Raw genomic sequence first — 25,811 nt, 5'->3', positions numbered from 1 at the left:
TTTGGGTGATTGCTTTATCATCTTACTCCCCAGGCAGAGAACTTGGTCCAAACGCTCTTATATAATTGTTTTGAGAAAAAGGAAAAAGAAGAAGAGATGGAAAACCACATGTATTTCAACATTATAGAGTATAAGCTCCTGTGCTTGCATCCTTACACCATGTAACAAATTGCTTTTCTCACTCAGCTCGACAATATAGCGAACTTAACTCAAGATTCTCTTCCTCTATTAATGCTGTATTCGTCATAGTTTGCTGCAGATTGAAAAACTGTGGTGACTGGCTCCATGAAGCTGCACAGATATTATGGTAGTGCATATATGCCATTGAGTCTTGTTTTCATTGGTTATGCTTAATCTGTCCATACCAAGGGAGGTGGTGCAGGGGTTACACACTGGACTCACATTTGGGAGGGTGACGGTTCAAACCCGCATCTGACCATACTGACTTAAGTTTTCTGTGATTCCCCTTAATTGCTTCAGGCAAATTTTGGGATGTTCCCTCTGACAAAGGGCATGGCTGATTTCTTTCCCCATCCTTCTCTAAACTGAGCTTGTGCTCCCATCTCTAATGGCATCATTGTCGATGGGATGTTAAACACTTACCACCACCTCCTCCTTTCCTCCTCCTCCTCCTCCTAATCTGTCCATTGTCCCTATTTTTTAGACAAGAAGTTAGGACATTAATTGAAGGTACATGAAACATCTTACACTGCAAACTTTAAAAAGTGTAGTCCACATCACCATTCCTAATGCTTTAATACATGGGAGTTTTCCAGCATTATTATTACGATTGTTGAAGTGTCAAGCCAGCCTAAATTATTAGTCAAAAACGTTGCCTGAAAACATGCATAACTTAACTGATAAAGAGTTAATTACAGCACACAGCTTACTTCATGTTATCATAAGCCGTACATCATTCTATATACAATGTTGTGTAATTTGTTTTTGTGAATTGGCTCTGAACATTATAAAGACTTTTTCAACAGGTAGGGAACACCTACAGATGACAGTTGACAGACCTAGTAATAAGGATGTCACTGCACCAAAGCATGGTAAAGTTGATGAAACTGGGGCTCCTCACGTGGGTGGTAACACTTGGGCAGGAGGCACTGGTGGGCGTGATACAGCTGGCCTGGGTGGTAAAGGAGGACCCTATCGGCTAGATGCTGGCCATGATGTGCATCAGGTAAGTCAGTAGCGGAACTCTCTGTGTAAGACTGGATCTATAAGAGAGCACAAGGTACTCTATCTGACAAAAGAAGTGAAGCACACATACGGGGAGGAGAAAATCTAATGAACTTCACGGTTTAAGAGGGTACATTATGCTATTGCAGTGATTACAAAATGGAGACAAATTGACAGAGAATGTGGCAGTATGGGCCCACTTATCAGTATGACATTACACCCCCTCTCACCTGGATATGTGCATTGCTTCAGTCAGGAAGAATGTTAGAAACCCATTGTCTCTTGTCCTGAGGGAAGATGGCCCACAGCTGTTGTAATTGGTCTTCAATATACTGGATACTTATGCTGGGATGCAGTTTGAGTCCGAGCTGGTCCCACACAAAGCCTATTCTATTCGTTACAGATCAGATTTGAGGATTTGCTAGCCGTGGGAGTATCTCAACTATTGTTTCAGCATCATGATCAGCCTCATCTTAATGCTGATGTTAGGCTAGTTAACATGGGGCTGGAGAAGGTGCTGATGGTGGAGGGCATGGCTCGCATTGCAGTGGTGCCAGTTGAATCTATCAGTAGATAGGCTTGGGAGGCTGGCAAAGTTTATTGGTGACAGTGTAGTGCATGGTGGGATCACTCATGGGAAAATCCCTGTGGTAGTTGGTGTTATAGCTGCACCTTTTTTAGATTGAAGTCAGCTGATAGGTATCCCTGCTTAAAGGAAGTTCCTCTAACATAGGAATTACCGTCGAAGGAAGTTGGTATCCAAGTAGTGGAGGAATTAACATATTTCATTAAAATATAAGAAGTAAATAAAATAGAAAGAAACTTCCACATGGGAAAAATATATTAAAAACAAAGATTCCAAGACTTACCAAGCGGGAAAGCGCCGGTAGACAGGCACAATAAAATAACACACAAACACACACACAAAATTTCTAGCTTTCGCAACCAACGGTTGCTTCTTCAGGAAAGAGAGAAGGAGAGGGAAAGACGAAAGGATGTTGGTTTTAAGGGAGAGGGTAAGGAGTCATTCCAATCTCAGGAGCGGAAAGACTTACCTTAGGCGGCAAATAGGATAGGTATATACTCGCGCGCGCGCGCTGCGCGCGCGCACACACACACACACACACACACACACACACACATCCTTCCATACATATACAGACACAAGCAGACATATTTAAAGGCAAAGCTTTTTTACACACACACACACACACACACACACACACACACACACACACACACACACACACACACATATATCCATCCATATATATACAGACACAAGCAGACATATTTAAAGGCAAAGCTTTTTTACACACACACACACACACACACACACACACACACATCCATCCATACATATACAGACACAAGCAGACATATTTAAAGGCAAAGAGTTTGGGCAGAGATGTCAGTCGAGGCGGAAGTGCAGAGGCAAAAATGATGTTGAATGATAGGTGAGGTATGAGTGGTGGCAACTTGAAGTTAGCGGAGATTGAGGCCTGGTGGATAACAAGAAGAGAGAATATATTGAAGGGCAAGTTCCCATCTCCGGAGTTCGGATAGGCTGGTGTTGGTGGGAAGTATCCAGATAACCCAGACAGTGTAACACTGTGCCAAGATGTGCTGGCCGTGTACCAAGGCATGTTTAGCCACAGGGTGATCCTCATTACCAACAAACACTGTCTGCCTGTGTCCATTCATGCGAATGGACAGTTTGTTGCTGGTCATTCCCACATAGAAAGCGTCACAGTGCAGGCAGGTCAGTTGGTAAATCACGTGGGTGCTTTCACACGTGGCTCTGCCTTTGATCGTGTACACCTCCCGGGTTACAGGACTGGAGTAGGTGGTGGTGGGAGGGTGCATAGGACAGGTTTTACACCGGGGGCAGTTACAAGGGTAGGAGCCAGAGGGTAGGGAAGGTGGTTTGGGGATTTCATAGGGATGAACCAAGAGGTTACGAATGTTAGGTGGACGGCAGAAAGACACTCTTGGTGGAGTGGGGAGGATTTCATGAAGGATGGATCTTATTTTGGGGCAGGATTTTAGGAAGTCGTATCCCTGCTGGAGAGCCACATTCAGAATCTTATCCAGTCCCGGGAAGTATCCTGTCACAAGTGGGGCACTTTTGGGGTTCTTCTGTGAGAGGTTCTGGGTTTGTGGGGATGAGGAAGTGGCTCTGGTTATTTGCTTCTGTACCAGGTCGGGAAGGTAGCTGCGGGATGTGAAAGCTGTTTTCAGGTTGTTGGTGTAATGGTTCAGGGATTCAGGACTGGAGCAGATTCGTTTGCCACGAAGGCCTAGGCTGTAGGGAAGGGACCGTTTGATATGGAATGGGTGGCAGCTGTCATAATGGAGGTACTGTTGCTTGTTGGTGGGTTTGATGTGGACGGATGTGTGAAGCTGGCCATTGGACAGATGGAGGTCAACATCAAGGAAAGTAGCACGGGATTTGTAGTAGGGGCAGGTGAATCTGATGGAACCAAAGGAGTTGAGGTTGGAGAGGAAATTCTGGAGTTGTTCTTCACTGTGAGTCCAGATCATGAAGATGTCATCAATAAATCTGTACCAAACTTTGGGTTGGCAGGCTTGGGTAACCAAGAAGGCTTCCTCTAAGCGACCCATCAATAGGTTGGCATACAAGGGGGCCATCCTGGTACCCATGGCTGTTCCCTTTAATTGTTGGTATGTCTGGCCTTCAAAAGTGAAGAAGTTGTGTGTCAGGATGAAGCTGGTTATGGTGATGAGGAAAGAGGTTTTAGGTAGGGTGGCAGGTGATCGGCGTGAAAGGAAGTGCTCCATTGCAGCGAGGCCCTGGACGTGCGGGATATTTGTGTATATGGAAGTGGCATCAATGGTTACAGGGATGGTTTCCGGGGGTAACAGACTGGGTAAGGATTCCAGGCGTTAGAGAAAGTGGTTGGTGTCTTTGATGAAGTATGGGAGACTGCATGTAATGGGTTGAAGGTGTTGACCTACGTAGTCAGAGATACGTTCTGTGGGGGCTTGGTAACCAGCTACAATGGGGCGGCCAGGATGTTTGGGTTTGTGAATTTTAGGAAGTAGGTAGAAGGTAGGAGTGCGAGGTGTCGGTGGGGTCAGGAGTTTGATGGAGTTAGGTGAAAGGTTTTGTAGGGGGCCTAAGGTTCTGAGGATTCCTTGAAGCTCTGCCTGGACATCAGAAATGGGATTACCTTGGCAAACTTTGTATGTAGAGTTGTCTGAAAGCTGACGCAGTCCCTCAGCCACATACTCCCGACGATCAAGTACCACGGTCGTGGAACCCTTGTCAGCCGGAAGAATGATGATGGATCGGTCAGCTTTCAGATCACGGATAGCCTGGGCTTCGGCTGTGGTGATGTTGGGAGTAGGATTAAGGTTTTTCAAGAACGATTGAGAGGCAAGGCTGGAAGTGAGAAATTCCTGGAAGGTTTGGAGATGGTGATTTTGAGGAAGAGGAGGTGGGTCCCGCTGTGATGGAGGACGGAACTGTTCCAGGCAGGGTTCAATTTGAATAGTGTCTTGGGGAGTTGGATCATTAGGAGTGGGATCAGGATTATTTTTCTTCGTGGCAAAGTGATATTTCCAGCAGAGACTATGAGTGTAGGACAGTAAATCTTTGACAAGGGCAGTTTGGTTGAATCTGGGAGTGGGGCTGAAGGTGAGGCCTTTGGATAGGACAGAGGTTTCGGATTGGGAGAGAGGTTTGGAGGAAAGGTTAACTACTGAATTGGGGTGTTGTGGTTCCAGATTGGGTTGACTAGAATTTTGAGGTGTTGGGAGGAGTGGTGCTGGAAGTGGGAGATTGAGTAGATGGGAGAGACTGGGTCTGTGTGCAATGAGAGGAGGTTGAGGTTTGTTGGAAAGGTTGTGGAGGGTGAGTGAGTTGCCTTTCCAGAGGTGGGAAACCAGGAGATTGGATAGTTTTTTGAGGTGGAGGGTGGCATGCTGTTCTAATTTGCGGTTGGCCTGTAGGAGGATGCTATGAACAGCCGGTGTGGATGTGGGAGAGGAAAGATTGAGGACTTTGATTTGGGATAGGAGTTGACGGGTGTGTTCATTGGCCGAGTCGATGTATAGGTGAAGGATTAGGCGGGTGAGGGCTAAGGATTGTGCAGTTTGGAACTGGTGTAAGGACTGATGGAAAGAAAGATTGCAGCCAGAGATGGGAACTTTAAGTGTGAGGCCTTTGGGGGTAATGCCAAATGTCAGACAAGCCTGAGTAAATAAAATATGGGAGCGTAATCTGGCTAGGGTGAAGGCATGTTTGCGGAGGGAATGTAAATAAATTTGCCTTTAAATATGTCTGCTTGTGTCTGTATATGTATGGATGGATGTGTGTGTGTGTGTGTGTGTGTGTGTGTGTGTGTGTGTGTGTGCGAGTGCGAGTATATACCTATCCTTTTTGCCCCCCTAAGGTAAGTCTTTCCGCTCCCGGGATTGGAATGACTCCTTACCCTCTCCTTCAAAACCCACATCCTTTCGTCTTTCCCTCTCCTTCCCTCTTTCCTGAAGAAGCAACCGTTGGTTGCGAAAGCTATAAATTTTGTGTGTGTTATTTTATTGTGCCTGTCTACCGGCGCTTTCCCACTTGGTAAGTCTTAGAATCTTTGATTTTAAAAATATAAGAAGTATTAGAGATAAAGTTAGTGAACTGCTTATAGATGTTGACTTTGACGTTATTGGTGTACCGGAACACCACTTAAATAATTTGACAATTCAGAGGCTTCCTTTACCAGGATACAGATTAACTGGCTGTTTTTCAAGGAGTTATTTGTGGAGTGAGGGAGTGGCCATGTACGTAAAAAGCAGTATTCCATTTGAGCCCATAGGCATATCATGACACAACACTGAATAGGTATTTGAATGTTGTATAGGGGGAGTTGAATTTAGTGAAACTAATCTTCTAATTATTGTTGTTTATAGCTCCCCTACTTTGACTTCAGACCATTTCTGCTCACACTAGAGAGGGTTCTTGGTTCACTTTATAGGAAGTACCAAAAATTAATTATATGTGGTGACTTCAGTATTAATTTTGTATGTGACTGTGCAAGTAAAAGGATGTTGGAAGATCTCCTAAATTCATCTGATTTGCTGCAGGCTGTGTTTTTTCCAACCAGGCCCCTATTCACTAATCTGGGTATTCTGACAATAGCTTCTAAAATAAAAATATATGTATATATAAATAAAGTAGAAAGAAACTTCCACATGGGAAAAATATATTAAAAACAAAGATTCCAAGACTTACCAAGCGGGAAAGCGCCGGTAGACAGGCACAATAAAATAACACACAAACACACACACAAAATTACAAGCTTTCGCAACCGGCAGTTGCTTCGTCAGGAAAGAGGGAAGGAAAAGGAAAGATGAAAGGATGTGGGTTTTAAGGGAGAGGGTAAGGAGTCATTCCAATCCCGGGAGCGGAAAGACTTACCTTAGTGGGAAAAAAGGATAGGCATACACTCACGCGCGCGCACGCACACACACACACACACACACACACACACACACACACACACACATATGTATGGATGTTACCTCCTCGTTGTGTAGTTATGTGCTTTGCAAATCTATTCAACAGATTCCCACCTAATATAAAGCAAGAAACTTGGAATCCAACCAGTCCAAAAGCAAATTAAAAGCATACCTAATTAACCATTATTTGAGCATTTTGTTGTAATGTCTATATTCAAGTAGTTGTATTCATTGTAATGCTTCATGATGTGTTGTAAATAGAACTGTTATTTACAAATGTAGGTAACTATATTCTTTGAAAATATCAACGTAATAAAGGAAATATTAAATTATCAATGGGAAATAAACAGCAACTATGTAACATAACTGAGGAAGTGGCACTTTTTTCTCAGAGTAGCGACTTTCTCTCTGATTTATTTGATTTAATTCAGGTAGCACAAACACGAAAAACATTAAGCAAACTGTTGATAGTTTATTGTTAAAACGGTGTTCAGATTAAAGTTTCTATGACTTGCTTCTCAGTTGTTAATATATACCATGACTCATTCCTCATCCAAGAAGGTTCTCCTTTTGTAACATCTTTGAAACCATGTTATTGTGTGGAGGAATGGGGAATGAGTTGAACTCTTTTGAATGGAAACACAATTTGAAAATTGTGGCTTAGTAAACAGATGTGTTAAAAAGACTTCAATGATATTTTACATTTACTAACATTAACTAGAAATTTATCTTAGTCAGTTGTAAAAGTGGCTTTTGCAGTGGCAACAGCATTTATTTCAAAATTTAAATCGTCAATATTGCAAGGTTTAAAAGTGCTTCTCTGATGCTACTTTTAGCGAGTCTTTAAGTCCCCACAAATTGTCAGTTCCAGTTTCATACAGCTTACTTTGTGTAGAGATTATTTCAGTTTATTGAAGAGTAATTAATTTTTGAATCTGAATAGTAGTACTAATGATAATAGACAAAGATCTATCATTTTATTCTGTTAGGTTAGCCAAGAAGAGAAAGATGCAGTACCAGAAGAAGTAAAGAAGGCTGCCAGAGAAATGGCCCAGAAGGCATTCAAACAGCGGCTAAAAGAGATTCAGATGAGTGATTATGATGCAAAACTCTATGGACAATTCTCAGAGGCAATAGCCCCACAGGTATGTTCCACATAAGAATTACATCAAAGAACTAGTTGGTTTCAGAATTGTATTGAAAAGGAGAAAAATGTAATTATTAATAGTATTTCCTATTTACAGTGTGTCAAAAAAAAAGTGTACACTGTATTTGTGGCTGTAACATTAATATTTATTGTGATAAAAAAATTCAAAATAGTATGAACAAATGTAGAAACCACCTATTTATTGAAGGTGTTCAAATTATTGGCCATTGTTGTCCAGACATAGCTGATAACGCTGACTGACGGAGTCCAACACATTCCTGGTAGCTGCAATTGGTATTTTGGCACATTTGTTTTCAGTGGCTACTGTCAGCTCATTGATTATAGCTGGTCTTGTGCTATAAACATTGTGCTTCGTACATCCCCATAGAAACAAGTACATATGAGTCAGATTTGATGACCATAGAGGGAACTCTACTGCCTCGTTGTCGTATATACTGCTTCTGTGTCTTATCCTTCTGTCCGATAGGGGACAGTCATGGGGAGGGGGGGGGGGGGGGGGGGAGGTTGCTCCATACTGCTGGAAACCCTACCCACATTCCTCCAGAACATCAACAGTCGCTTCACCTTGTCCTACTCAACCCCACAAGCCACCTTCCTTGATGTTGACCTAAGATGGATACATCAGTACCTCTGGTAATTTCAAACCTACCAGTCACCAGCAATATCTCCACTTTGACAACTGTCACCCAGTCCATAACAAGAAGTCACTTCCACACAGCCCAGCCATCAGTGGCTGCCACATCTGTAGTGACAAGCGGTCCATCTCGAAATATACCAAGGGTCTCACTAAGGACTTCCCAGACGCTAATTACCCTTCCAACATTGTCCAGAAACAGATCTCCTGTGCCTTATCTCTCGAGTCACCCACCAACTCTTGAAGTCCCACAATCCAGCCAGAGGGGAACATTCCCCTTGTGACTCAGTACCACTGAACTAGAGCAACTGAATCACATTCTCTACCAGGGTTTTGACTACCTCTCACTGTATCCTTGAATGAGGAATGTCGTACCCAATATCCTCCTCCTTCCCTCTCACAGAGGTATTCCACTGGCCACCAAATCCATACAATATCCTCATCCATCCCCACACAACCCCTACTCCTAACACCTTGCCTCATGGATCATACCCATCTAACAAACCTAGATGCAAGACATGTCCCATGCATCCCTCACCACTGCAGTCCGATCACAAGCATAACCTATCCCATCAAAGACAGGGCTATGTGTGAAACCAGTCTTGTGATCTACAATCTAAGCAGCAACCTCTGCGGTTCATTCTACGTGGGCATGATAACCAACAAGCTGCCTGTCTGTATGAATAGCCACTGACAAACTGTGACCAAGAAACAGCTGAGCACACTGCCCCACACTAAGTTTATCTTAATGATTGCTGCACAACCTGTGCTGTCTGGATCTTTCCTTCCAAAACCAGCTCTAAGGAATTGTGCAGTTGGGAACTCTCCCTGCCACATACTGTATGTTCCATAACCCTTGTGTCCTCAACCTTTGCTAATCATTGTTCTTCACCCACCTATCCTTTCCCTGTTCCCATTTCACAGCCTTCTATTCACAAGTGCTCCCACACTCTGTTTACTTTTGTTCTTTTCCACCCCACCCCGCCCTCTGTCTAGCCACCTAACTGCACCTAGCTGCCCTACCATCTCTCCACCCCATCCCTGTATGCTCCCATAAACAGCACTTTACCGTCCCCCTCCCATACTTTTCTCTCCCTCCCTAGCACCCTCCTTACCCCCCACTACCCCGACTACTTCTCCCATTGAGCACAGTTGCTCGCAGTCTGGTCTCGGCTGTAAGAGGCAGTGGTTGTGTCTGTCTGTCTGTCTGTGTGTGTGTGTGTGTGTGTGTGTGTGTGTGAGAGAGAGAGAGAGAGAGAGAGAGTTGCATTTGCGTTAAGTGTGTGTGCCTATGTGTTCTATTTCAGAAGAAGACTATTTCAGACGAAGGCCTTGTGGCCAAAAGCTTAGATGTTTAGTAGTCTTTTTGTTGTGCCTGCCTGCGATGCATTGCCTCCGCTATATGGCAAGTATGAATCTGTCCTGTTCAAAATAAAACTTATCCAATGGACATGCTTCAAAGTGTGATGGATGCTCAATGCTCATTTTTTGAATTTGTTTCACAGGCTGCTTGCCACATAGACGTTCTAGGAGATTGCTGAAACCTTTCAATGACTTCTCTTTCCCTTGTGGGGTAGTGGATGATTGTGGTCTTCTGGAATGGTTCTTGTGGGCCTTCTGGACAGTTCCTTCTTCTTCAGATTTATCTCGCAGGCAAGTCTTTGTCAGTGGCATTGATTCATCTCATTGCAACTTCATTCTGAACCAGTTTTGCACATCAGTTACAGTCTCAGTCTTTCTGCAGCACTTCAGAAAGGGATTTTTTTCCTCCAGGCTCAGCCTGCCTTCAGCCATTTTTCAAGCCATTACACCTGTAAAAGAAAAAAAATACTGTAGTTATAAGCTGTAAAAGAATATATACCTGCACATTTTTGGGACCCCTATATGTGAAACATTATGTAGCAACTGTTGCAGAATTGATTTCACTTTTTGACAGTAGACCTAATGATGTGGAACTGAGCAAAAACTTTAATGATGTGTCTGAGAAAATAACCTCTGGTACATCGTGTATTTAGGCATTCATTCAAAAGAATGGCTTAATTCCATTCCGCGTGGTAGTCTGTGCTAACATCTTCGTCCCTGCATAATTATTGCAACCTAAGCCCACTTGAATCTGCTTACTGTAGTCAAGTCTTAGTATACCTCTACAATTTTTAACCCAACTTCCCACATACATATGCTTCCATCAGTTACCAAACTGATGATTCCTTCATGCCTCGGGATGTGTCCAATCAATTGACCACTTGTTTTAGTCAAGTTGCGCTATAATTTCTTTTTGCACACATCAATTCAGTATAGCTTCATAAGGTATCTGATCTACTGAAGCAGTATTCTCTTCTTGTCTGTACTATTTATTGTTCACATTTTCTTATTTTCAAAAACAGTTTTCTTACTATGACCAGTCTGCATTTTATATCCTCTCTACTTTGACCATCATCAGTTATTTTGCTGTCCAAAGAGAAAAACTTGTCTACCACTTTCAGTGGCTCATTCAGGGTTTATATGCCCCAGAACAAATGGGAAATCTTTAAAAAAAAATCTGAGAAGTTTTTTGTATTCCAGGAATTTTACATTGTTTTAGTGATTTTTGTAATATTGGCTAGTAACAACTGAAACTATAACAAAGAATTTTACTTTAGCCGATTACTGCAGAATATACTGCAGCAGTGAAACATAAACGAGATAATAACACCAAATAAAAATTTACTTACGAAGAAAATGCGCCCCTTCAACAATAAAACACAATGCGCTCACAGGCGTTTGGCGACAGCACAATGCCAAAGGCTTTGGGACAAAAGCTATGCAATACATTGTGACAAGAAACTGCTTTCAATGAATGTGATGTCACAACTGTTTACATTTCTAACAGGTCGCGGGAAACTATTGCAAATGATAGTTTGAGAAGCATTACTTTCAAAGCAAATTTACTTCCATGCAAGATGAGTTATGTTACATGTGAGAATGTGCTATGAAATTCTTAAATCTCACAATGTTTGTCTCTCATTCAAAACTTAACACTTTGACAACCAGACACCCAGAAAAATTTCGGACCCTGAAGATCAGACATTTGTGTGATTACTTACAAATTTACTGGTGCATTTTTGTGTGATGTATTTTAAAAGGTAACACACGCATATGGTAATGCCCCATTGTCACAGCTTTACTTCTGCCAGTATCTCGTCTCTTACCTTCTAAACTTCACAGATGCTCTCCTGCAAACCTTGCAGAACTAGCGCTCCTGAAAGAAAGGATATTGTGGAGACATGGCTTAGCCACAGGCTGGGGGATGTTTCCAGAATGGGGATGAGGCGTGAGTCGTGCTTGGGTAGCTCAGATGGTAGAGCACTTGCCCACGAAAGGAAAAGGTCCCGAGTTCGAGTCTCGGTCCGGCACACAGCTTTAATCTGCCAGGAAGTTTTATATCATCGCACACTCCGCAGCAGAGTTAAAATCTCATTCTACACCGACACTGTTTCTAAATTGTGAAAATGAAACAGCAAACTTGTTATAATTTTTTACCAATTTTACTGCGACAACTGTGCAGAGCAAACATGATATTGCAGCTTTTCAGTTCTGATACAACTGACTTGTATGAGCACATTTTCTAACTTTGTTTTCAGTATAAATAGGATATTTTGATATCTGCACAGAAAGTTAATTTAGAAGAAGAAGAAGAAGAAGGTTAATGTCCCTTCAATGATGAAATAATTACAGATGGATAATTAGCAATTTTTTGGTATTTACTTAATCTAAAACCAGTAAAGGTATATTTGATTGTCAGATTTTGTTCCATGAAGCAGGCATCTTCTAAAAACATGTATTTCTTTTGGACAATATAACTTTAAAATTAAATGAATCAAAAAATTTTCCAATACCAGTTTGATTTTAACAGGTTCGGAGGCTTAGAGTCATCCTGAGTAGTTTGCAAGCAAAATCCAAGGAACGACAATGGCTGCGCCACCAAACGGCTGGAGAACTTGATGATAGCAAACTCATAGAAGGTGGGATTAGCATATTGACCTGTAAATACACTGATATCACTACGTTTTTCTGAATTATGTGCACTAGTGACTATAAATTACAGATATAGAAAACTGTACTTTTTAAAAACTTACTTTCATGTACCTTTCATATCACTATTTTCCTTTCATGGTTTTGTAAGTAATCCACTCTGTTTGGCTAATGTCTTGGTTATACTGGTCTCAAAATTGACTATACAACTGCAGTGAAGAGAAAAAGCTATCAAGGAAAAGACACACTAAATTGCTGCAATAACATTGTTAAAGAAATAATGTTGATGATTTTACCTGGTTTTCTAATGCTTCATATGCTGCAGTGGACAATATTCTAGCAATATTCTTATATTCTGTATTGATGTAAATGTTTACTTTCAAACATACTGATCCAGTTATGATACATAGAGATATGCTGCTTCCTGTCTTTAATTGATTCATTTGAAATGTTTTCTTTGCTAGATTAGGTTTTTATTTTGAGAGGGAATTCTGCTTTCTTAACATACTAATTTTTTTTAGTAATAGAAAAATATCTGACCTAATATCTGCTCTTTGATAAATTTGAATAAGTAAGACAACCATTCGTTGTGCGGTGTTAGAACTGACTTGTAGATAGACACATAAATTAGAACCATAACATGGCAGCCCATGTTAAGTTTTATTCAGGCACAGACGTACAAACATAGTTACATTATTAAGGCACTACAGCCTGACTGAAGGGACAAATTGTTTTCAGGGATGGAAGAGGGTGCTAAGTAATTCTGGGGAGGGAGTTGGTGCAAGACGCAGAGGGACAAGGGCAGATAGAAATGAAAATGGACTAATGACCAATGAGAGAATGAGGCTGGGCAGATCTTGGAACCAAAAACAGCTTTGGATAAGTGGTTCTGATATACGTAATTCGAATAAAGTGGGTATATGCAATTGAAAAAAAAGTGGTGTTGGTTGGAAATAGGTGGGGGGTTCCAGATGATTCGGATTGACTAATTGAAACCAACATTTTTGTGCTCAGTGTCATGTCTGCCATTAGCCGGTAAATGTTGCCCTCCATCATAGTTTTGCTGTGGCCAGTCACCTGAATAGATAGGACATGGTTGATTTATGGCACCATGGTGGTGATGGTGGTGGTAGTGGCTATGGTGATCTTTGAAATGAAACACTATGCCTGAGAATCACCAAATGAAGGCATTGGAGCCAGAAACTTTGACAGAAAAATAGTGGTAGGTCAAAAAGAAAAAATGCAGAGATGGAAAATGGTGTCATATTTGAAAACATGTGAATGTCCTGTTGTAATCAAAATTTTTGCATCCACAGTGAAGCAAATGTTGAGACTCGTGGAAAATTCGGTTAATGTTATATAGACTTCAATGACAATCTAAAAACAAAAATAGAAACATTTTTGAGGTGATATAATTGATTAATTCTTTTCACTTCCTCATCTCCACATAGATGAGTCTTATGAAAGGTTCTGTAAACTGTTTATATGGATGTTTCTGTTAATGTATTGCCGACTTATACTATATCCTTAAAGTCTCTCCATTACATGTACTTTCCTACTTTTCAAATTGTCACCCAAGTAATCCATAAGAGAAGATCATAAATGCTTTTCTTCATATTTTGTGACAGTATTGAGTAAATTAAGTAATTTGAATTTACTTTAAATCAATTTAGGTTTTCTCCATATCAAAATGGAGAGGCTAAATGCCAAATTCCTCTTGTAATTGCACCACTGTTAATTTCTATCATTTTATTAGTGGTACTACAATATCTATTCTCTCTCTCTCTCTCTCTCTCTCTCTCTCTCTCTCTCTCTCTCTCTCTCTTTAATCATAAAAGTGAACCAGTGTCATTTATCACATCTATTATATCAAACTGATTGACATAAGTGTATATGTAGAAGTTTTCATAGTTTTAGAAGGACTGATTCTGATTTGAAGCTTTTATCAAAGCTGAACTGCATGCAGATGCCTATTTGAAACATGAATGTACATTAAAAGTTTTATTCGTAGGTCTTACTGGTGAAAAGACAATATACAGGAGACGAGCAGAGAAGGAACCAGAATTAGGAACACCTCAGCTGAAACCCAAAAGACTCAAGTTTGTTGTTGATGTCTCAGGAAGCATGTACAGGTAAACCATTGTAACATGTCTTGCAAGTAGTGCATATTCTTACCAACAGTCTACACTACAAATGGGGTTTTAATTTGTTCAACCAACTGCTATACTTTTCAGCCTTGATTCTGTTTTGGCCTGAAGTTGCTTTCATAAAGTGTACTTCATATGAAAGTCACATATGGCTAACAGATCATAAAATTAATTACTACCTGTAATTTCAGTATAACACACTGAGCTCTCTGGTCAGAAGAGGCAGACAGATTTCTATAATTCACATTTACTGCATGTGTGTGCATGTATTTATGTTCTGTATAAAGTAAGAATTTACACCTAACTGCTGTGTAATTTTTACTGAGATAAGTGTATTGGAATATATGTTTTGTCTGTGCTCTAGTCTATGTTTTAGATGTTAAGCTTATGTTTTTCTGCTTTACAAAAGGTTAATAAGTTGTATTCATCAAAGTGAAAAGACTTTGAACCACAGTTTACGAGACCAGGATTCACTACCCTGCAATAATTGATGGACACTGTTGCTTATCTCAGTGCCATATAATTGCCATTAATTCGAAAACTTGTGGGAAGGAAGGCTTACAGCACATAACACATCTTGATAAAGACATGCCTAGTACATGAACAATTATGAAGATGCAGCATGTGAGAAACCATAGATAAACAAAGCTCAAGCACAAGATCCATCACATTATGTGTATGTCAGGAGTATGACAAATGCTTAAGGACTGTAGAATTAACTGAGAGATGTCACACTCTTAAGAAGAAGATGCTTGTAGTGAAGCCTCATTATGACATAACTAGAACATTATCCATGCATGGTTGTATACACATCAAAGGATATTTTTTACTTCCAACAGGTTGAATGGATTAAGTTTGATGTAAAAGTTGAATGAGATGATTCCATTCAATTTAAAAAAGTCTACTTTTGAAAAAGTCTACTTTTCTTGCCATGGTAGATTTAACTAAGACACAGTTACTATAAGGAGTAGAGGGAGACATGTGATGACTCTTCTGCTGTAAAAGAATGGTTACTTGAATGAGGCATGTCAAGAGGGTCAAGATATCAGACTTGTAATAAATATGGCTGTATAGCAAAGAACTGTCTGAGTCAAAATAAGAATGTCCATAAGTTACTGGCAAAACCAGCAACAGATATGGCATTCTTTATGGCACCAGCATCAGATGTTACCATTGTAACAGGCAGTTGCGCAGATATTCTAGTGTATCTACATGTATTTAAAAGCTCCTATGTGATTTAAATTCATCCAAGGGAATACTTAGGTAATAAGTTATTGTAGCAACAAGGAGAATATACATGTAGAAAGAATCAATTTCACACACTTTGATGTCCTTGGGGCTGTTGCAACGAGAGAAATTTAAATTACTGTTGTATTCAATATACCAAAAGCGAGTACAAATTTGCTTCCATTAAGTGTATTTCATTTTATTTAAATAATAAGATTGTCACACTCATGATGTAGTGCATTATCTTGTTGCCATAGTACTGTTAACAATAGAATGCGTAAACTGGGTCGACTGTTGAACTGACTCATTGAAGCAAAAGTCAGCATTATTTTCAGATGGCAAAAAGAGGCTGAGATATTTGTAATCTGATGCAATGGAAGCTCAGTGTATATATTTGTCAGAAGGTGTTATATGAGGGAAGATCAGGAAGTAACACACAATAATTTTTTTCTCCTGTGGTATTGCTGCTATAATGTAGAAATTTTATGATGATATAATTTGAAGTTTGCACTTTTTTATGTGCAGCTCTAGGACAAGAAGCCTGAACTACAGAACAAAAATGGTGTGCATGTTACTGTCATCAGCTTGTGAAGAGCAGTGAAATGGAGTTTGATATTTGTGGGCCAAAGGGTACAACCCAAGTGAAACTCACAAAGACCTGCCTGACTCGTATGGGGACAACTGTATGGACTATAGCAATGTCTCCAGCTGGTGTGCATTCTTCCAAGAAGGCTGCGTGAACCTTAGTGATTCACCACAATCCAGGTGGCTGGTAACAGCTACAACCTCGCAGAATGTCAGAGTTATTGAGGCAGCAATTTTGAACAATTAGCATGTGCAACTGCAGACCTCATCATAGCAGTTCAGCATTTCCTATGGTGCGGTGTATGATATTGTTCATGCCTCATTAAAATTTCATAAAGTTAGTGCTTGGTAGATGCCTAAGAATCTGAGAGATGACCACAAGGGCCAGCAAATGATGACAAGCTTGGAGAACTTAATGTGTTACGCCACAAAAGGACTTAACTTTGTGAAAGAAATCATCACCGGCGATGAGTTGCAGGCATAACACTGCACTCCCAAAACAAAGCAGGCCTCTATGGAGTGGAAATATACTGGTTGCCCAGTATGAAATAAATTCAAAATGACTCAGTCTGCTAGGAAAGTGCTTATGACATTGTTCTGGGATATGTGTGGTATGTTGGTGCAGTCCGGGCCTTGCACCATCGATCTTTCATCTGTTTGGTCCCATGGAGAAATTCCTGTCCAGCCAATGCTTTCCAATAGATGCAGCAGTCATCAGTCTGTAGATGGCTATACTCCAATCACATGAACTTCTATGAACAGGGCATATTGAAATTGGTACCACAATGGGGAAAATGTTTTAAGAAGTAGGTAAAAGATATAAGTTCATTTGTGATGTTTTTTGTATTGTTACCCATTCATCTTTACGGGAATAAACTTATTGTGTGTTACTTTCCAGTCCTCCCTCATATATAAAGCAGCTGTCAACACCCCAGTGTAAAGTGCTTAGAAAGCAAGCATACCAGACTTCCTTCCAGTCTTCTATCTCTTGAGCTAAGAAACTTTTTGAATTAGTTCAGCTGAATCTGTGTGAACCAAATGAATTCATTATCAGCTGGAATAAGTAGGTACTTCTTAACTACAATGAATGATTACTGGAGAAGCTTTTCTGATGAACCTAAAAACAAGAAATTAGATGCTACAGGTCATTCTAATTCTTAGGAAGAGACTTGAAAACAACTGGAAAAACGATTGATATCTTGTCCATCCATAACGGAAAGACGTTTTTAAAGACACTCAGATGAATTTCCTGAAACTGAAGGAGTCAGCTTCAGACAACCATACTTCATGCTCTGTATTATGTGGACACTACATCATGGCAGTTTTAGGTGGAGATTGTTTCAAACAATCGTTACGTAAGATGCCGGCAGAGATCGGGCCTGAACTACCAGTGCCAATCCAAACAACCAATTGCTCTGTAGCCATTACCAAATGCTTTATGTACTGCAATTTGCTTTGCATTGTAGATTGTTCTTTTCCTTATTTTGAAATGAGTGAAGAGACTAATCCTGGTGCATAAAGGGATTGTAATGAGACTGTCACCACAAGAAAGAGAATCGGCGATCTCTATGACAGTTGTGTCAGTGCTGTTTTCGTGGAAGCATAGAATGTGGACACAGGATGGCAGCCTTTTGAGAGAGAGATGGGCTTATTCCCTTGCACTGCTCCTCTCACCTTGGTCAGTCACAGTTCTCGTTTGTATATGGTCATGGCAAGATGCCACGATAAACTGTCTGCATAACATTAAAATGTTATTGCCAATTGTTGCAACAAAACGACTGCCGAGAAGGACAATGCCTATTCTTTGAAGTCAACTTTTGCACAGAATTCTGGGAAATGGGTCACTTCAGCAATGTAGCTCCATAACAGATCACCTACAAAGATTCTGTAGAAGATGATGCTCAAAGAATAATGATCATAAAGAAAGAACTTTGATATCAAAGCATATTTTGCTAAAGGGGCATTGCCTATCTATGCAAAAAATGAGTTTTAAATGTCAGGCTCTTCAGGCCAAGGAAAATTGTGTTGAAGAGCTCCTTGAATCATGTCCCAAATATCAGAAAACACACAAGCTAGTAGTACTTAAGCTTTAAAGGCCACCATCAGGAACTATTTTGAACTTTACCAAACAATAAGAAACAGTTTTAATAATGTTATGCAGGCTTAACTACAGAATCATTGTTTATGGCAGCTTTATTGTCTATTTTCTGTTATTTAACACCCACTGAGAACATTTAAATTTGTCGATGTCCAATTTTGGACTATTTCCCACAGTAAAAGTCCCTGTGTTGATTGAAGGAGATAGTCCAACACTCATTGACAGTTCACTTTATGACTCAAGTAGCTACAGTGACTTAGTTGTAAAACTAATAACTAGCTGTTTATCTGACTGTGAGAGCTGTAAAATGATAGTTAATGGTTTATCTGATTGTTATCACAATAGTCAAATGTTAACAATAAAATATGCTAACGAGCTGTGTTCAGAACACGTGAAAATGTATCACAGGATCTGAACATTAATTAATTGTTCTTGGTGCTTAGAAAAAAATGGGAAGTGCTTTGTCCTTTGTCTTGTTATCCCTTGAAACAAACAAAGGTTAGATGAAATAAAAGCAGGTACCAGGAGTGAATAATTAAAGGGTATTTTTCGCAGAAGAGAGAGCCTTGCCTAATCCAGATATGAGCAGCAAGAGATGAAACTCTGCTACCACTAGTATTGCAAAATCTAAAAAGAGGAACATATATACTTCAAGAATAAACCAAAAAGAGTTTGTGTCATTATTAAATGGGAAGCAAACAATAATGGCATTTTGAATTATTTTGAGGCCTCAGATAGCAATTGTGGTAAAAATGACAAATGGAAATCATTGGCCACAAAATTCAATAATCACTCCATCACCGAAAACATAGCATCCACCTTTAAACAAACAAAAATGGATGCTTTAGATTTACTTCCCCAGACAGTGCATGGACCCCTGACTACAATTAGTAGATGCGGCTTGTGGTTTCCTTGCTGGTGAAGGCTGTGTTCATTTATCAGTAGGAAGTAACCTAGACTTGAGGATACACTACAGATAAGTCTTCTCACTGCAACCAAAATTTCAGGACCGGGGGTAGGGGGCAGTACCACATTCTAACCAAATGTTTACATACTGTATCTTCTTTGTGTTTCATAATCAACTACTAAATAACATGGAGAGCTCCAAGGAAAAGTGTATAGGCAGCTTATTTACCTCCCAGTGTCACATTTTCCAACAGTTTACTGCAGTATATCATACTCAAAAAGGCATTTTGGAGAGATCTTGAATTAAGTGTATGTTATCTTCACTGCATGCTTAAATTTTTTTAGTATTTTCTTTCAATGTTCTGTGCACTCAAATCATGGTCATTTGAGTTTGTGTGACAAAACAGTGATGTTTCCATGACAGCGCCAATCTTGTGCTGTGACTGACTAACATGAGCAACCGCCATGATAATTTACACACTGTATTCGTCATATTTAAACTTATGTATTACAGAAATATACATTTTAATTGGTGTAGTGCACACAACCATTCAGCTGCATTATACATTGCTTGTTAAAATTGCATGTATACCTTTGTCTGGATTTACACTATTTTTGTTGTCAATTCATCTCTACATGGGTCTGGGAGCACCAAGTTCCTTCACTTTCTTCCTGATCACATGCTCCAAAATTTAACCTGATAAACCGCACCCTGAATTCATATTGCATTGTTTTTGAACTCATGGTATGCCGCTGGTTTTAGAAAGAAAGTAAAACTTACTTAACTCATGCACAATACACTCCAAAAAAGATACTTGCTAATAAGGCAAGGAAATTAAAGTAATGGAACATAATTTCACGCAGGGGTATGTTTAGTACACTTTCTCTCTAGTCATTTTGAAACTCTCTCTAAGTGGTGAAACTTATGTTACCGTACACTAGTGCACTCTGGTGAGACATTTATAAACTAATTACAATAGTGTATAGAATAGCCAATGGCAGAAACAAAAAAAACTCTCTAAAAAAACTATCGAAACAATAATACTAAATGGTGATTAATAATGCTTCAGAGCATAATAGAGATATACAGAGACAGGTATTCAATAGCAAAGTTCCAGCAACTCTGTTCATTCCCTTATGATGTGAGCAATGGAATGTGAACATTGTGTGTAGGTCGATAGGACATGCTTAGGCAGAAACACTGAAGTCTTCAGGACACCCATAAGAGCTGTGCTCCAAGGAAGCCACACCCCTAAACCTCTGCTATGCAGAGCTAAGCATCATTTCTAGTTGCAGCCGTAGGACTAGCTACCACCTATTCAAAAAACATTGCTTGATGTCATGTGTTAACAGTTCCAAAAATGTTGCCGGCATTATTGAAATATGTGTGGGAAATGTGAAATGCGTTCTGATAATTTAAATTTTGTAGTATGTTATTGAGAAATTTATTTTAATATATATTTTGGAGTGGCTCCACCTCAGAACCTGTTATTACAAGACGGGCCAGATTCAAAAGAAAATTTGTAACAGCTAAACTACAAGTGCAAACTGAACTTGATAACTATAAACGTGTGTGTGTGTGTGTGTGTGTGTGTGTGTGTGTGTGTGTGTGTGTGTGTGTGTGTCACAGTCTGTTAGGAAAGTACATTATGGCTCTTGTGAACACTAAAAACACTATGACTTAAACTTCTGCCTTCCATTTTGAGACCTGAATGTGTAATGAAGGACCAGAAATAATACATGCATCTTGATTGATAGAAACATGGTTTCACAAATTCTGTTGTAGCTGTGACCCATATCCCACATGCACAGTAACAACTACTTTACATTTTGTAGTGTAGTGTTGTGTTGTGTCAAGAGAAGAAGGTAAACTTACATTGTCCATTCAGTATGATGTTTAATTATAATTGAATTGTCCCGTTATACACTGCCTAACAAAGAAAGAAAGCACCCAGAATGGGAGGAGGAAACAAAATCTTGGTCTCTGAGGATATGTGGAGTGATTACAGTGGTTACAGAATCAAATCAAATATATATATATATATATATATATTTTTTGGAGGGGGGGGGGGGGGCAGATCTGGTGATCTTGTTGGCCATGAGGGTACCTTGACATAATGCTAACAGTTCATAGAAGCACATGCTGTGTGCACAAGCATTGTCCTGTTGAAACATGATATCAAATTTCTGTCGCATGAGAGGTGACACATGAAGGTGCAGAATGTTCGCGACATACTGTTGTGCTGTCAGACTTTTATCAATCACTACCAGCTGTGACCTGAAGTCGTATCTGATGGCATCCGAAACCGTGACACCAGAGTAACACTGTTGTGCCTCTCCAAAACAAAACACTGTAAGTCTGGAACTTCTCCCCAGGCCATCCAGGGTAGTGTGGAACCATGATTCATTGCTAAATACAATACAGTGCAACGCCATTTGCTTCCCAGCTGTGACATTACTCCAAGCACAGCTGTTTATCTGATGGTGTTAATAACAGCCTATTCATAGAACAGTAATTCCCTAGTACAGTTGCTGCTAGGCTCAAACCAATGGTGTGGGATGACATAGTGTGTTGCAGAGAGTCCATTAAATGTTCTTGGATTGCAAGTGCAGATGTAAAGGGATTACAATGTGCTTGGTGCACAATATGGTAGGGGTAATGAGGGGGTTGTGGCAGGGAGGGGGAGGCATAGAAGGGCAGGGTGTGAGAAGACATAGTGCTGCTTGTGGGAGTGTGCAGGGATGTTGCAGGGGCAGGGACATTGAGGGCAGGGGGGTTACGGGAATGTATATTTACTGCCAGGAGGGTTCCCATCAGCAAATTTCAAAAAGCTGGTTTTGGTGGCAAGTGTCCAGATGGTACAGACTGTGAAGCAGTCATTGAAGTGAAGCAAATTGTGTTGGGCAGCATGTTCAGCAACTGGGAGTACCAGGTGCCACAGTTCGTCAGTGGCATATCATGCAGACAGACAGCTTGTTAGTTGTCAACCTACTTAGAAAGCAGCACAGTGGCTGCAGCTTAGTTTGTAGATCACATGATTGCTTTCACAGGTAGCCCTACGTTTGATGGGATAGGTGGTGCCGGTGACCAGATGAGAGTATCTAGTGGTGGGACGATGTATGGGACAGGTCTTGTGTCTAGATCTATTACAAGAATGTGAGCCATGAGACAAGGGATTGGGAGCAGGGCTGAAGTAGGGATGGACAAGGATATTGCATAGGTTCAGTGGGTGGTGTAATACCATTGTGGGAGAGGTAGGAAGGATAGTGGGTAAGGTATTCCTCATTTGAGGTCACGATGTGAGGTACTGGAAATCCTGGTGAAGAATGTGATTCAGTTGCTCCTCACCCCTACCATTCTGTGCATTGGTACCTTCTACATTCTTCGTCAAGTCCTTAAACACAATGATCCAGGACACCCCCTTGTGGTCAATTACTGTGCCGCCACTGAGAGAATCTCTGTTCTTATGGAGCACCTATTTACCGCCCCCCCCCCTCCCCCCTCATGCACCACAAATCTGAAAATTGCACAATTTGACCAGCTGACCAAGCAGAAACCTACAAAGAGGCCACTTTCAAACACTGCCAAGTGTTGACACCACTGTCTCACACGAATACTCCTCCATATAAAAGACAACAATCATTTCCTCCACTGACTCTCCACAGTTCCCGTTTTTCATCACTGTTGATGCAATCTTGCTCTACACTAACATCCCATGATGTTGCCACTATTGAACACTGCTGTGCCCAATAGCCAACTGTCTCCAAACCTACAACTTCCTTCCTGATCATCATGATCAACTATATCCTCACTCACAATTATTTCACCTTTGGACTCGCATTCGGGAGGACGACGTTCGATCCCGCATCCGGCCATCCTGATTTAGGTTTTCTGTGATTTCCCTAAATCCCTCCAGGCAAATGCCGGCATGGTTCCTTTGAAAGGGCACGGCCGACTTCGCACCCCATCCTTCCCTAGTCCGATGAGACCGATGACCTCCCTGTTTGGTCTCTTTCCCCAAACAATCCAACCACCTTTGGAGGTATCATCTACAAACAAATCCATGGTACAGTAATGGCCCGTGCATGGCACCATCCTATGAAAGTCTATTCATGGGCCATCTAGAGTAATCCTTCCTGACCATCCAGAATCCCAAACCTATCACCTGGTTGAGATTCATTGACGACATCTTCACGATCTGGACTGAGGATGAGGACATTCTATCCACACTCCTTCAGAACCTCAACACCTTACTTCATCTCAACCCAACAAACAACCTTCCTCAGTGCTGACCTCCAGCTCAAAGCTGGCTGCAGCAGTACATCTGTCCTTATCAAACCTACGAACCACCAGCAGTACCTCCACTTTGATAGCTGCTACCCATTCCATACCAAAAGGTCCCTTCCATACAGCGTAGCCACCCATGGCCATCACATCTGTAATGACTAGCAGTCCCTGTCCATATGAATAACCACTGACAAACTGTGGCCAAGAGGCAGCTGGTCCAATCAGCTGCTAAACATGCTGTCCAACATAACACGCTTCACTTCACTGACTGCTTCACAGGCTGTGCCATCTAGATTCTTCCTACCAACACCAGCTTTTCTGACTTCCACATTTTGGAACTCTCCCTGTAATAACCACTATATTCCCATAACCCCCTGGCCTCAGCTTTTGATAGTCCCTGTCATTCACCTACCTATCCCTGTACCTGCTCCCACTCCAGCACTACATAGTCTTCTATTCCACCAACAAACCCACTATGCATCTAGCATCTAGCATCCACAGACTGCTTCTCCCACCAGGCACAGTGCTGTATACAGTCAGACCTCAGATGCCAGACACAGCTGTGAAGTGTGTGTGTGTGTGTGTGTGTGTGTGTGTGTGTGTGTGTGTGTGTGTGTGTGTGTGTGTGTGTGAGTGAGAGAGAGAGAGAGAGAGAGAGAGAGAGAGATATGTGCCTGTGTGACTGTGTGTGTGTTTTCTGCCTTAGAAGAAGGCCTTTCGTCCAGAAGCTTAGATGTATACCAGGCTTTCTGTTGTGCCTGTCTACAACTCAATGTCTCCTCTATATGGTGATAGCAATTTATTCTTTTCATAATATTGTTGTTAATCCCTCTTTTATTTTCAATTGTTGGATTTTATGACAGAGAATGGCAATTCTAATCATCTACCAACCTGCAAATGTGTGTGTGTGTGTGTGTGTGTGTGTGTGTGTGTGTGTGTGTGTGTGTAAACAAAGTGGCATTGACAGCCAACCTCTGGTTCACAGAGTGAGATGGTGCATCGTTAATTTTGGACCTACTTTCAGCAGAAGCTGCATTCAGATTCTTGTCCAGCTCTCCAGATATGGATTTTCTATTACTTTACATATTTTTCCATCTAGGAATTTCCATTATTGTTATGAATTGTAAAACATTGTTGTATGTTTATAAAACAGACATTTGCAGAAAATGCTTAAAATCTAACCTCAACTGGTATTGCAAAGACACATTAATAAATTGATATGATATTTAACCTTCTAATTTATTTTTCAGCTAGCCATACACTGAGGTGACAGAAGTCATGGGAAACAATATACGATGGTGGTAGTATCATGTACAAAATGTATAAAAGGGCATTGCATTAGCAGAGCTGTCACTTGTACTCAGTTGATTCATGTGAAAGGGTATCTGATGTGATTATGGCCTCATAATGGGAATTATCAGACTTTGAATGCAGAATGGTAGTTGGAGCTAGATGCATGGGACATTCAATTTCAGAAATCATTAGGGAATTCAATAGTCCAAGATCCACAGTGTCAAGAGTGTGCCAAGAATACCAAATTTGAAGCATTACCTATCACCCCCCCCCCATGAACCATGGACCTTGCCGTTGGTGGGGAGGCTTGCGTGCCTCAGCGATACAGATGGCCGTACCGTAGGTGCAACCACAACGGAGGGGTATCTGTTGAGAGGCCAGACAAACGTGTGGTTCCTGAAGAGGGGCAGCAGCCTTTTCAGTAGTTGCAGGGGCAACAGTCTGGATGATTGACTGATCTGGCCTTGCAACATTAACCAAAACGGCCTTGCTGTGCTGGTACTGCGAACGGCTGAAAGCAAGGGGAAACTACAGCCGTAATTTTTCCCGAGGACATGCAGCTTTACTGTATGATTAAATGATGATGGCATCCTCTTGGGTAAAATATTCCGGAGGTAAAATAGTCCCCCATTCGGATCTCCGGGCGGGGACTACTCAGGAGGATGTCGTTATCAGGAGAAAGAAAACTGGCGTTCTACGGATCGGAGCGTGGAATGTCAGATCCCTTAATCGGGCAGGTAGGTTAGAAAATTTAAAAAGGGAAATGGATAGGTTAAAGTTAGATATAGTGGGAA

At 40.9% G+C, this 25,811-nt stretch overlaps 1 protein-coding gene across 1 annotated transcript in view; it reads left to right on the top strand.

Moving 5' to 3' along the window:
• The window catches only part of LOC126281271 (von Willebrand factor A domain-containing protein 8), a 261,118-nt gene that overhangs the window by 220,371 nt on the left and 14,936 nt on the right, over positions 1-25,811 (top strand). Inside the window, exons 27-30 of the mRNA XM_049980095.1 lie at positions 987-1,186; positions 7,650-7,805; positions 12,355-12,463; positions 14,485-14,605. Of these exons, the coding sequence (XP_049836052.1) occupies positions 987-1,186; positions 7,650-7,805; positions 12,355-12,463; positions 14,485-14,605 (586 nt within the window). The remainder of the gene's footprint in view (positions 1-986; positions 1,187-7,649; positions 7,806-12,354; positions 12,464-14,484; positions 14,606-25,811) is intronic.

The sequence above is a fragment of the Schistocerca gregaria genome, chromosome 7 (assembly GCF_023897955.1).
Source record: "Schistocerca gregaria isolate iqSchGreg1 chromosome 7, iqSchGreg1.2, whole genome shotgun sequence".
NCBI classification, from domain to species: Eukaryota; Metazoa; Arthropoda; class Insecta; order Orthoptera; family Acrididae; genus Schistocerca; species Schistocerca gregaria.
Note: the sequence above shows the minus strand (reverse complement) of the source record. Positions and strands in the feature narration are given on the sequence as shown.